Source organism: Onychomys torridus, chromosome 5 (genome assembly GCF_903995425.1).
Source record: "Onychomys torridus chromosome 5, mOncTor1.1, whole genome shotgun sequence".
Classification (NCBI taxonomy): Eukaryota; Metazoa; Chordata; class Mammalia; order Rodentia; family Cricetidae; genus Onychomys; species Onychomys torridus.
The window spans coordinates 85,798,450-85,811,979 of NC_050447.1; the positions used below are offsets into that span (position 1 = coordinate 85,798,450).

At 37.8% G+C, this 13,530-nt stretch overlaps 1 protein-coding gene across 9 annotated transcripts in view; it reads left to right on the forward strand.

Annotated features, from left to right (window-relative positions):
* Window positions 1-13,530, forward strand: part of Wac (WW domain containing adaptor with coiled-coil) — a 65,677-nt gene that overhangs the window by 39,009 nt on the left and 13,138 nt on the right. For 7 of the 9 annotated variants that reach the window (XM_036187187.1, XM_036187192.1, XM_036187184.1 and 4 more), the window contains exons 5-7: window positions 3,668-3,783; window positions 4,752-4,864; window positions 10,262-10,570. In XM_036187187.1, the coding sequence (XP_036043080.1) occupies window positions 3,668-3,783; window positions 4,752-4,864; window positions 10,262-10,570 (538 nt within the window). The remainder of the gene's footprint in view (window positions 1-3,667; window positions 3,784-4,751; window positions 4,865-10,261; window positions 10,571-13,530) is intronic. The other 2 variants (XM_036187189.1, XM_036187190.1) reach the window with 1 other exon arrangement.

A 13,530-nucleotide genomic window follows, 5' to 3' on the forward strand; every position in this document is an offset into this window, starting at 1 on the left:
TTATGGAATTTGATGGTGTGTGGTGGTGACAGAAATGCTAACAGTTTAGAGTGTCGTAAAGCTGTTTGGGGATCCTTAAGATGACCTCCCACCTCACCTGACAAGTTGTGTATACCTTGGCTAGGTGAAGCTTTAAGAGGTTTAGTCTTCAGAGGTACAGCTGCACTGAAGAAGACAGATGTGTGGAATCGATGGACATAGTGGCACAGGACAGTCATCCCAGAACTGGGGAGACACAGGCAGGAGCAGAACTGGGGGAATTAGCAAGGCCTTGTCTTTCAAAAGAAAGAAAAACATAATAAGGATTTTTGATAATTTGGGGAAACGGAAGGAACTGTCCCCATACTAAAAAGTCAGACCTGAATCATAAAATAGTGTCTGTGTTAGCAAAGAAGGTGAATTTCACAGAAAAGCAGTAGAGAACCAATGAAAGATAATAGTAAAGCAGCTATAGATTTGCAGTTTTAAAAGTTATCATGCCGGGCGGTGGTGGCGCACGCCTTTAATCCCAGCACTCGGGAGGCAGAGGCAGGCGGATCTCTGTGAGTTCAAGACCAGCCTGGGCTACCAAGTGAGTTCCAGGAAAAAGGTACAAAGCTACACAGAGAAACCCTGTCTAGAAAAACAAAAACAAAAAAGTTATCACAAGTAGGACTGTCAAAAATGCAGGGAAGAGTAAAAAGTAAAGCATTTGGAGAGCTCAGAGGATAAGAGTACATGCTGATCTCCCAGATTACCCAAGTTCAGGTCCCAGCGGCACCACTCTGACAGCTCATAACCAAGTATAACTCCAGTTCAGGGAATATAATGATACCTTTTGCCTTAGTGGGGCATCTGCTCTGCACCTTTGTACATACATACATGCAGACAAAACATAAAATATGACTCTTACTATATTCTTTGAGAATTTCAAATATGTCAATAAATTTTACCTTAGGTATTTTGGATGATTACCATGTTTTAGTTGGCATTGAAAGGTAGACGTTAGTATTGTATTCTTTTTTGTCAAGTAGGGTGGAACAGTACATTTCTGTAGGAAATTGTGACAGCAAAGTTAATATTTAGTTCAATATCATTAATTTGTAAAATGTAGAGTAATTATTGTATTGAGTCTATAAAGGAAAGAAATCATGGTAGTTACTTTGTCACCAAGATTTCAGTACGTGAGTATGTAGACTTGTTTAAAACAAGGGCTTCAACTTTGCTCATTTAGAAAAAAAATTGGGCTGGAAAGATGATTCAGTCTTTAAAGGTCAGTCTCAGAACCCAAAAGACAGAACAAATTTATTTGTACTTAGAAACAGCCCTTTGATAGAGGGCTGGAGAGAAAGCTCAGGAAATAAAGCTCTTGCTGTGCCAGCCTGATGAAGACCTGATCCAATCCCTGGCACGGGAAGAAGGAAAGGTGAAGAGACAGCTGCTCCCCAGTACCCCTGGACACTCACAAGCTGTGTGTACGTGTGCACATACGTGTAATAAAAACAAAAGGAGAACAAACACTACATTTGAATGCCGCCCCCTTCAGTATCTTACCCTGATTTGAGTAGCTGGAAAGTGCTTTAAACTCCAACTTGCCTTTACATTCAACCTAGTGGCCTTTGATATTTGGGAGCTCATTTGAGGATACTATATGTTTGCAAACCTTTTGGAGACAGGGTTTCACTGTTTAGCTCCACCTGGCCTACAACTCCTTATGTAGACCAGGCTGGTCTAGAACTCAGAGATCCACCTGACTTTGCTTCCTCCTGAATGCTGGGATTGAAGATATATGTTGCCATGCCTATCTCTGCAGCCAGTTTTGCCTGGAAACATTCTTCTTAATTTACTAAAAGAAAGATGTATCAAAGGATTATTGGGATTTCGTGAAATTCTTTGTTTATAGGGAAGGCTATCTTTGTTATTTAATGAGCTATTAATAACTCATGAGTTAATTTTAGTATCACATTTCTGTAGTTTTAGGAAAGTTGGTAGTATAAACAGTTGAGAAATTGGAGATAATTTTTTTTGAAGAAACAGCAACATTCATGTAAGAGATCTAAAAGTTTTGGATTTAAGGAGAGAGTAGAGGTCCCTTTTGTGGGTTTCATTGTCTAATCTTGGCTAGTCTGGAACTTGCTGTGTAGACCAGGCTGGCTGCAAAGTATAGATATCTGCCTGCCTTTTAAAGGCCCCATTTTAAACTCATGCATTCTCATACACTTTTCTTAGACAATTTATTTAACTTGAAGATAAAAATGTTTTAAAACTGGCTTAGATACTCCTTTTTGTCAAACCAGGAGTGTTGGCTCCTGCCATTACACATTGGTGTTTTTCCCTTGTTTGACGGATCTTTATACTTGACTCCTTGATAGAAATGGGGTTGAGATGATATGCATTGCTTAGTGATTGGGAAAGTAACTTGCAATTTTTTATAGTAAGAGATTCCTCTTGTACAAACTGAGATTTGATACTGGTGTTGTAGACCCTTATACTTCAAGGCTGTGATTGTTGTGTGGTGGGAAGACAGAGTTTTACTGTATAGCCAATGAAGGGATTACATGTTCTGTGAACTTTCAGGTTTTTTTGGAGATTGCCTAAATGTAAACTGATGCTCTAAGATGAACATTGTTGTTTAGCATACCAGGCCCCCCAGCCCACCCCCCATGCACCTTCCCTGGCAAGACTTATGGTAAAAGAAGTGCTGAGCATATATATTCTGATACAGAATGCTGTTTGCCTTGAGACAGTGGACAGTTTGCAGACTGTTGGTCTGAAGAACACTGGTGGGTTAGACACTGGTGTCTGTCTAGAATGTTGTCTGCCTTGAGACAGTGGACAGTTTGCAGACTGTTGGTCTGAAGAACACTGGTGGTTAGACACTGGTGTCTGTCTAGAATGTTGTCTGCCTTGAGACAGTGGACAGTTTGCAGACTGTTGGTCTGAAGAACACTGGTGGTTTAGACACTGGTGTCTGTCTAGTCGGCTCAGCGTCTGTTTCTTTGACCAGTGTCAACCCTCTACCACTTCATGGCTAATGATCTCCTTGGGGCAGACACTTAGAGGAGAACAGCTAAAACAAAACCCTTGATGGTTCCAGACAGCTTGGGGCTTACGAACCAAGTACTTACTTTTACGACGGCCCTTTTTAATTTTGCTGATTTTTCTAATTTCATCAGGATTTTTACACGGCCTGCCTAAAGAACTATACTGCTGTCTTGTGTTCTCCCCGAGACAAGAGTCTACTTAGTTCTTAGCCTGGGGTTTCTTTTTTACCAAGTAACAGCAGATACTGGTTGACAGCCTTCTAACACTGCTTGTCTTTTGTCTTCTGAAAGTAAGAAGTAGTAATGATTTTATGCCTTTATGTCAGTTGAGAACAGCACGATCCTCTCCCATGTGTCACTTGTTTTACTTGTTAAAATGCTGCTTAAGGGGGTCTCTTATAAAGCTTTCTAAATTCAGGATATTAATAATCTCATGTTCTTTCCAAGCCTCATAAACTAATACTGTAATCTTTCTAGATATTCTTAACTCATAAAAGTTTTATTAGACCCTGTTCATATACATATATGTATATATACACACATACATACACACGTACATGTTTGTTATAAAAATCATTGAAATTTTTAATATTTGTATCAGATAATTAAATGACATTTTGTAATTTTTAAAATCTATTTTTAAGCCTTATGATTCTGCAGATGACTGGTCTGAACATATTAGCTCTTCTGGAAAAAAATACTACTACAATTGTCGAACAGAAGTTTCACAGTGGGAAAAACCAAAAGAGTGGCTTGAAAGGTATTTGCTTTTATCTGTAATACTCCCTACTTAATTCTGTAGGTCCGCAGCCTGTGCATTCAACAGTATCTTTAGGTTCTGTATAGTGAAACCATTTATTCCTTTTTCAGTTTTAGTCACGGTCCCATTTCTGTGTTTTCCCTTCTTGGACACATGTAGGCAACCATCTATGGAGGCCTGTGAACAGTCAGTGTGTGTGATACAATACTTAGCCATCTGTCATTTGACTTGGTAATAGAGGTATTTATTTGTTTAGAGATGAAGTTTTTTTTTTTGTTTTTTGTTTTTTGTTGTTTGTTTTTTCTTTTTTTTGAGCTGAGGATCGAACCCAGGGCCTTGTGCTTGCTAGGCAAGTGCTCTACCACTGAGCTAAATCCCCAACCCCTGGAGATTAGAGATGAAGTTTCATACTCAGGCTTACCTAGAATTCTCTTCTCTAGCCAAGGCTGGCTTGGACCTCCTAATAACCCCTGTCTTTATCTACCATACCCTCCTCCCTTTTTGTTGTTGTTGCCTCCCCCCCCCCCCCAAGACAGGGTTTCTCTGTGTATCCTTGGCTGTCCTAGAACTTGTTCTGTAGACAAGACAGGTTGGCCTTGAACTCAGAGGGATCTGCCTGCCTCTGCCTCCCAAGTGTTAGCATTAAAGGCTTGTGCCAACACCACTCCTTGACTTTGTTTCTTAAAGGAAGTCTTTATGTGAAAACTTCACCATTTATTGAACTATTGTTGGGAGTTTAGACTGTGGCATTAGTATGAATAGCTGGTAGTTTTGCTGTAAGTGAGAAACGTTCTTAGTTGTCTCTTTCCTGTAGTCTGTCTTAGGACCAGTTTCAATTGCAAACCACGTTCTCTTCTTTTACTGTTTCTTTTATGTTTTGTTGAACATTTGGTAAGAAAAGTTATTACAGACTCAAGTACTTCATGTAATTTTTATTCATAAACTGATGTTTGATCTTTTACTTCTAGAGAACAGAGACAAAAAGAAGCAAATAAGTTGGCAGTTAATAGTTTCCCAAAAGATAGGGATTACAGAAGAGAGGTGATGCAATCCACAGCCACCAGTGGGTTCACCAGTGGAAGTAAGTGTTCTTTCGTTGCCTTTCTAACAGTAGTTTGCATTTGTTGCTATTGTTTGTTTCAATTTACCAATCTATAAATTCCATCCGCATGTGTAAATTGACATGAAACTATGTGATTTCTATTATCAACTCCTCAATTTTTTTTCCTGGAAAGGGAAGTGGGTTCAGGGTGGGTGGAATAGTGGTATATGTGGTTCTCATTACTCATGTCGTCAGTAATACCGAGTTGGTAAAGAGCAAGATTTCACCTTTTAAAGTACTAATAATTGAGTCCTAGCCATACACATTAAAACGAGAACACTACTGACATTTTATTACTAATGAGAAGCTATTAATTTGTAGATAGTCTCCAAAATTGGATTTTGTTTGACATTGCAGTGATGTGAAAGCATATTTCAATCACTCTTTTGTCACGTTCACTATGCTGTTAGAACATCACATCAGATAGTAACACTTTATTAGAAAGTAAGTTTCATGAGAGATATTTTGCCTGACTATACTGAGCTCACATTTGTAGGCTAGGCTATACCCTTTCATTTCTGTAGCTTACACGTGGTCATGTGTTTTCAGTGTATCTCTGCAGTCATATTGCTGGGATATAACCCCATTATCTGTACTTAGAAGTTAATTCCGTGTTTAGATAGAGATCTGTATAAGCTGTGGACTGAGGCTTCACAGAAACATTAACATTCTTTATAGAAACTGTTCTTCAACCCTTGTTTAAGGTACCTTGATCTATAAGAGAAACTATGGTCATACCATAACGTTTTCTTGAGATTCATCTATTGATGTGTGCAACTGATTCTCAATAAGGGATATTGCTTCTTTGATGGGAAAAATTACTTAGGGTGAACTTGTGCATAGCTTTAAAACATGAGTAAAATTATACTTAATATATTTTAGTATTAAGTTAGAGAATTACAATACATTTCATTTTGAGATGTAAAATGTGGATTTTAGGCTGGGTGGTGGTAGCGCACACCTTTAATCCCAGCACTCGGGAGGCAGAAGTAGGTGGATGGATCTCAATGAGTGAGATCCAGGACAGGCACCAAAACTACACAGAGAAACTCTGTCTTGAAAAACCAACCAAAAAATAAAAAAAAAATTAAAAAATAAACGTGAGTTTTAATACTGGGTTGCCCTTTGTGTCAGGTAACTACCTGACTTTGACCAAACACAAAGGAACCAAGGTTTTTACCTTGAATTAATTAAATAACATATAGTTTGTTGTCTCATGCAATTGATGGACAGGGAGGAGGAGCATGAAGGACTGCCAAATATGGGCTAGAAAAGAACTGTTAAAATCAAAACATAAGGAAAATATATTGTGCTTGTGAACTAGGTCCTAGAATTATACAGTACTAAATTGAAGAGAAAAGGCTATGTATGTCTCCTGGCTTCTAGAATAATGGGTCGTTTTCAGCCATTTCACGCTGATTGGTATCTGTCTCTTGACTGAATTCCTGTATATATAGTCCATAGGTCTGTAGCCGAATTCATGGGTGCATATATTATGTTTTCTTATTTTTAAAAATCATTCTTCTCCAGACTTCAGAGTTTATAAAAGTAAACTGGTGTGGACCTCATGGTAACCATTGCTACTTGGCCAAGTTCCAGCATTTCAGCATTGCAGACCACACTTCTCTAGCACCTTTTTACTTTCAATATTAATGCCTTTCCCTTTGGGAATTTTTTGTTTTTGTTTTTCGAGACACGGTTTCTCCGTGTAGCTTTTGTGCCTTTCCTGGAACTTGCTTTGTAGACCAGGCTGGCCTCAAACTCACAGAGATCCGTCTGGCTCTGCCTCCCGAGTGCTGGGGTTAAAGGCTTGTGCCACCACCGCCCGGCCCCTTTGGGAAATTTTATGTGTGCTTTGGTAAAGGATAAAAATGTGTACAATGGTAGCCTCTCTAAACAAAATAATTCTTTGGGGAAAAAATTCACCACCACCATGGATCCAGGAATCCCATTGTACCCTCCTAATGGCACCAAGGTTAGGGAATTTAGAGATTTACTAGATACACTTGATCCCAAGGATGAAATGCCTACAGTTCAAATCCAGAACCTAAAGACATTAAGGGTAAGAGTTCTCATGTAGAGAACTCAGAATGGTGCGGTGTAATGGGAACAGAGTGAGACATCAGGACCATCCCTCTGGGGAGCATTATGAGGGGAACAGGCCCATAAGAAAGACTGAGAAACTGAAGTATAGTGTCTGTTACCCAGAAGTCATTTTCCCAAGGTCAGGCATTTGAATAAGGGTCTTTATTCCTTTAGGGGCTCGAGAAAAATTCCTGCTTAATAAAGTAGTCATTCTTATCTCTAGCAGGAGAGACTTGTGGCCCTTTTATTAACATGATTTAGTGCCTATTTTCAAGATCAAGGCTAGCTTCCTCAGCCCCTAATCTCAAGCTGTACCCTAGTTCACAGACCCCTAGACTACTTGTTTAATCCTATGTGCAATTACAGAGTGTCTTTTCAATTGAATGCACTGGTAGCCAACCGAATTCACCCTTAGATTGTGCCCATCTCTCCCTCCTCCCCCTCACCCCCACAAATTCTCTTTGGGACCTGAGCCCCCTGCTGAAGCAGGTCTCCTGCAGTAAATGCCAAGATCTAATTCTGAAGTAGTGATGGAAAGATTTTGTGTGTGTGTGTGTGTGTGTGTGTGTGTGTGTTTTATATATCGGCATCTTGTTCATGATTTCAGAGTAAGGCATGTTTCTAATTTTAAAAGTTAGAAAGGCCTTATATGGGGGTGCACTCCATTAATCACTATACCAGGGAGGCAAACAGGTGGATCTGTATAAAAAGTTAGAATGCTAAACTTTTAATCTTTTGACCCAGGAACTTTTTGAGGTGTATGCTTTGTTTACTATACTTGTGTGTATAGAAATCAGACATGTTTATATTTGGAGCCCAGACTGAGGTTATTGGTTGTTTTAGCCTGCTTCTCTTCTTGTTCAGTAGTGGTTCAGGGTTCTGCTTCTGTGTCTGTTTGCTTCTCTACATCTGTTGAATGATGGCCTGTACCATTCTGCTTCAGTATACTATTTCTGTAAGCCTTCTGCTCTGTCGCAGCCATTTCATGCTCTACAATTTATATCTGCCCCTTTACTTAAAATTAATCAATGAGTCTGGCTGGGCACATGACCGTGTGTGTGCGTGTGTGTCTGTGTGTGTGTCTGTGTGTGTGTGTGTGTGTGTGTGTGTGTGTGTGTGTTATTTTTAAAGTTTTAAGTAATAGTTGAGAAAGAAATTTAGCTATATTGGGTTTTATTTTTCCTGTTTAAGTTTTCCACTAAGTTATATAATATAAGGTGCTATAGTAATAAAATCAGTATTCCATTTAATTAATTTGACATTGTCAGATATTGTTCTGTGTTTATTGGTATTTGAGTAGAATAATGCTTAGAATGTGTTCCTTTCAAGAAATGAAGGGAGTAGGAAGATTCTTACACATAGAGAGATGGTGGTGTTTTTACCTCAATTTGATACTTAGAATTGTATGGATATAATTTTCTTTTGGTATTAACTACTTCTGCATTATTTCTTTCTTATGATTCTTCTAAATTTAGAAAATCCTCAATTGGGATTTCTTACTGTACTAGGGATATTTTGGATCTGTTCATTCTTTGCTGGAGATACTGCCCTGCTGTAAATTATTAGTATACCTTCTAGATTAGCTAGTCACACACCTCCCACCATGGCACTCAGACAAGTCTGGGGAGCCGAAGTGCAGAGAGAGGTAATTCAGTAAGTGCCTTCTGTTTGGTGATGGTAGGAAGCATTTTCTCCTCTCTTTGCCCCAGCTCCTACTCTGCTGTCTTTTTGACTTAACAAGTATTTGAAGTATCATTTTAAATCTTCATCTGAACATTTTGACATTATTTCATATGTTTTACTTTTGGCCATATAGAACTAAAGGTTTTTTTTTTTTTTTTTTTTTTTCTTGTAAAGAGAAATCAAAGTTATAGGTAATTAAAGTAGTAGAGCTAGGCATGGTGTTATTCCTGATGCATTGGTCTTTGAAGGTTTCTGTTATAGTTGTACCTTTTTTATGAACAAACTAGATTAAGATTCAAATAGTTTTATGTTCATACAAGATTGTAATTTATTGATGTGTCTGTGCACGATTTTGTACAGCACTGTAATAAGCCATTCTGTTTCTGTTATTGGTACATTGTGTAACATACTGAATGTATATATTAGATAACTGGAGAGTTTCTTTGGATATAATTGAGGGCTTTGGTGGCAAACCAGTGTTTTGCGCATACTGTGGTAGTTGTAGAGTGACAACCTTAAAGTTGACTTCTAGCTTGAGAGTCTTTCCTTGGTATGTTTTTGATATTAAGAGTTAGAAGAGCCCATGGATTAGAAAAAAACATACTCAGTGGGCATCCTTTATATAACTGCCAAGATCTTAAACATCCTTTAATCTTAGGGTGTTTTTTTTTTGTTGTTGTTGTTGTTGTTGTTTTTTAATGTTTCTTTGGGATATTAGAGGTGGGTTTTTTGGGGGGTTGTTGTTGTTTTAATTAAATTAATGACCTTTGTCCAATCCACATAATTGTTTGGTTAAAGATTTCTCCCTTTGTATTACTTTGTAGAAGCATAGTATCAGAATTTAAATTGTTGGCAGAGTTTGAACTATTTCCTATATTTACTTTGTGGGTTTAAATGCTTCTGATGTAATTGCTGGTGATAAGCTTGTTTTTCTGATTATGCTTACATATGTTGGAGTTTTCAGAATAGCATGTGAATGTGAAATAAGATTATTTTACCCTGTCAGTGTTATTCAAAACATTTCACTGATTTATGTATGTGATGCACAATACAGTCTGCGTTAAACCATCTTATATCATTAAAAGCCCTAGACTAAAACACTTAAGAGCCCACACTAGCTAGCAGCTTTAATATTCAAAAAACTGAAATTGATGAAGCCAATGTAATTGATGAATTACAATGTTCTTTTGTAATTGAACCACTGGATAATTGCATTAATTATTTGAGTCTATGATCCTTATTTTAAAAGGAAAAGAAAACGTTTGCCTTTTTATTTTTGGAAACATAGTTTTTGAGTAAAATGTTACAACTATTTTTAGAAAGTTTTTTGGAATACAGTTTAATTTCAAAGAATCCATTAAACGAGTTGACCTATTGATTCTAAGTATAGATTCGTACTTATAGATGTTAAAACTCTTGCTGTATTGATATTTATATGCCAGTGTTAAAACTGCAGATACTAACTGGGCTTGCAGTTTTATGAAAAGGAACATAATTACAGTTATGTTGCTCGATTAGCTGATGTTCATGACACAGGATTCTAACAGCATCTGTTTTTCTTCCCCCTTCTGTCATTCCAACATCTCTTTTGCCAACTGTGAACTACAGTGGAAGACAAGCATTCCAGCGATGCCAGTAGTTTGCTCCCACAGAATATTTTGTCTCAGACAAGCAGACACAATGACAAAGACTACAGACTGCCAAGAGCAGAGACTCACAGTAGCTCTACGCCAGTACAGCACCCCATCAAACCAGTGGTTCATCCAACCGCTACCCCAAGCACTGTTCCTTCTAGTCCATTTACGCTTCAATCTGATCACCAGCCAAAGAAATCATTTGATGCTAATGGAGCATCTACTTTATCAAAACTGCCTACACCCACAGCTTCTGTCCCTGCACAGAAAACAGAGAGAAAAGGTATGCTGTTACTACTAGATGCTGCACGTTGGACTATAGTTTGTAAAATATTCTTTCCTTTGGCTCAAATAAGACTTAATTATAAATTCTTTTTCAGTCTTTTAGAGTGTTGTTAGGTAGACTTAGGTCTAAAATTAGTCATTCAGTTTTTCTTTTAATTTATAATTCTCAGGATTCAATGTTTTGTTTGTCTTTGACCCTGAAACCAAGTATTTAGTTGGTAGCACTTAGAAGTCAGTGGTTTTAATAACATGTCAAATCAGATGGCACAATGCATTACTGTTTGGATAAAATACTTTTCGGGTTTTGTGGCTATCTGTTATCTAGATAGCTTGGGAGATGATCTCCGTTCTCTCTTAAAGACTTGTTTAAGCATGGTTTTCTACTTCAGGCAGCTACTGGCTTGAGCTGGCATATTAGAAAACTAAGGCATGAGGCAAAAAATAAACAGAATCAGACCTCATTTCTATTAGACCACAGATCTGAGAACTGTGGGGACACATTAAAACCCAAATTGCCTTCAATATAACTTCATATCACTTACTGTAATATCCATAGCATGTTCAAAAAGTTAAAGTTGTGGCAAGAGCTGCTTGGGGGTGGTAGACACCATAAGCAACATAATAAATGCCCTTGCACAAGGCATTCATAATTCAAGCTTGCAGCTGAGGATATGCTTTTCAGTCTCATGGCAGAAGAAGGGAATCTAAACAATCCCACTTACATCTATTTATACTACAAATTACTGATTGATATAAGGAGGAAGTGTTGGTCTGTGGTGGTGTGCTGTATCGAATGATGGAAGAGCAGCATCTTTGGTTTTCTTTGGGAGAAACACTTGCATTGGCTGTTGTTTTAAAATGTACTTGTTTGGGGTTGGGGATTTAGCTCAGTGGTAGAGCGCTTGCCTAGCAAGCTCAAGGCCCTGGGTTCGGTCCTCAGCTCTGGGGAAAAAAATGTACTTGGAATAAGAGAAGATGTGTGTGTTGTGCATCTAATTAAGGATCTCACAATAGGTATATTTAATGGAGAGAGAGTAATTTGTGTTTGCTTGAGGGACAGAAGTGTGGGGAACTGTGAACCTCAGCAGTTTTGCAGGAAATACTGTTGGTGTTAGTGTGAAACGGTGTCTTAATGTTTTATCTGTACCTGTTGAGCTGACTGTGAACATTTTTGGTTAGCTTGTCTTATCATACAAACATAATAGACAAATGTTATATATATCAGAAATACAAGTGTTTTTATCAATTAGCCCCCAGTGACCTTTTTTAACTGCTGTAATATTGCTTCCAGTTGTAAAGTCCTTTCTAGAGCTGTGAAATCACAAAGCAAGCAGTAGATGTGAGTCTTTGTACTTTACTCTGGTCAAGGAAGCCACAGTGGAAGAGTTCAGTGAATTTAAATTATCAAACTTTTCATTTAGTTAAGTGAAAGGTATGATTAACACAAAGCAGCTGTGGAAGCAGACCTGCTCAAAGATCTCATGCCAGCCCTTAGCACATCTCCATCACATAGCTGACAATCCGTTGGAGCAATGGAGCAGGTAGTCATTCATTAATATTCAGGCAGTTCCTTAGTCTAAAGTTCCTTAGTCTGTTTCAAATGTCCCCAGACTAAGTAAAATATTACTGAGACCCCTAGACTTAAATTTCACACGAGGTTTTGGAACTGTTGAAAGAATCAGGAATGGGAAACTAGGCGTTCAAAAGGAAAAGCCCACAGGTTTTAAGCTAGAAAAGAACGAGAACAGGCAGATACTGGTGATAGTACTAGTGGCCTTTTGTTGTTGACATAAAATGGACATTAACTGGCTAAAGTGGGCCAACCTCAGCATCCTCTTCCTTGTTTTAAGTTTAAGGATACTATCTTCATAAAAAAACAAGAGATTGGTTTAGAAAGAGAGACAAATAATTGTTGAATATATATACTAGTCAATGTTGTAAAGTATGCCTTTTTGTAATCAGTTTAAATTTGCCCAACTTAAAAAAATTATGCTTAATTTCTAGATTTTTGTTGCCATTTTGAAAAGTGTAACAGAAATGACCTTGTAAAAAGAATAATAGAACATAATTGCTCATAATGTGAGCATGGACTATACCAAAATGATTGTTTACCTCTTAACAAATTAATAAACTTCACTGTTAGACATTTTATACAACTCTGTGACAGATGAAAAAACCAAGATTGGGAGATAAGTATCAAATTAGAATAATGTATATGTGAGGATAGAAAGTTGTGAATGTGTAAGTTTGTTCTTTTAGTGTGGCAGTTTAAGAAATTCCATTTTGGGGTTGGGGATTTTGTTCAGTGGTAGAGCGAAAAACAAATTCCTTTTTAACTGACCCCATTTTTCAGGGGGAGGTTGCTAGGGATTGAACCGAGGATCTCAACAGTAATCAGAACTCTCCCTGCCATTGAGCTGTATTGACAGCCATGCTTAACTTGCTTTGCTTTGTGCAGTAATGCAGATTTTCTCAGTTGAACGGAAGTAATAGTTGCAAACTATTTGTGTATGTTTATACATGTGTAGAAAAAAGACGTTTGTGCGTGCACATGTGCATGTTTTGTGTTGATAGTAGCTGCTGTCACTTACCATTTGGTTTTTCTGCTGTATGTTGGTCATGAAACAAACACTCAGGCAAAATAGAATATGATTTTTTTTTTTTTTAAGCTGAGGATCGAACCCAGGGCCTTGCGCTTGTTAGGCAAGCGCTCTACCACTGAGCTAAATCCCCAACCTGAACATGATTCTTTATTGGATATAACAGTACTATGATCTCCAAGTGTCTGTGCGCCCTTTTGTCAGAATACCACAAGGAATTAATTAGTATTACTACCTGAGTCTTAAAATCTTATTATCTGCCAGAAAGGAGTCACTTGTCAGACCAGAAATACATTCTGACTGTTTTTTTTTTTTTTTTCTTTCTCTGAAGGTTTGTTTGGAAGAGTTAGTGGTAGAA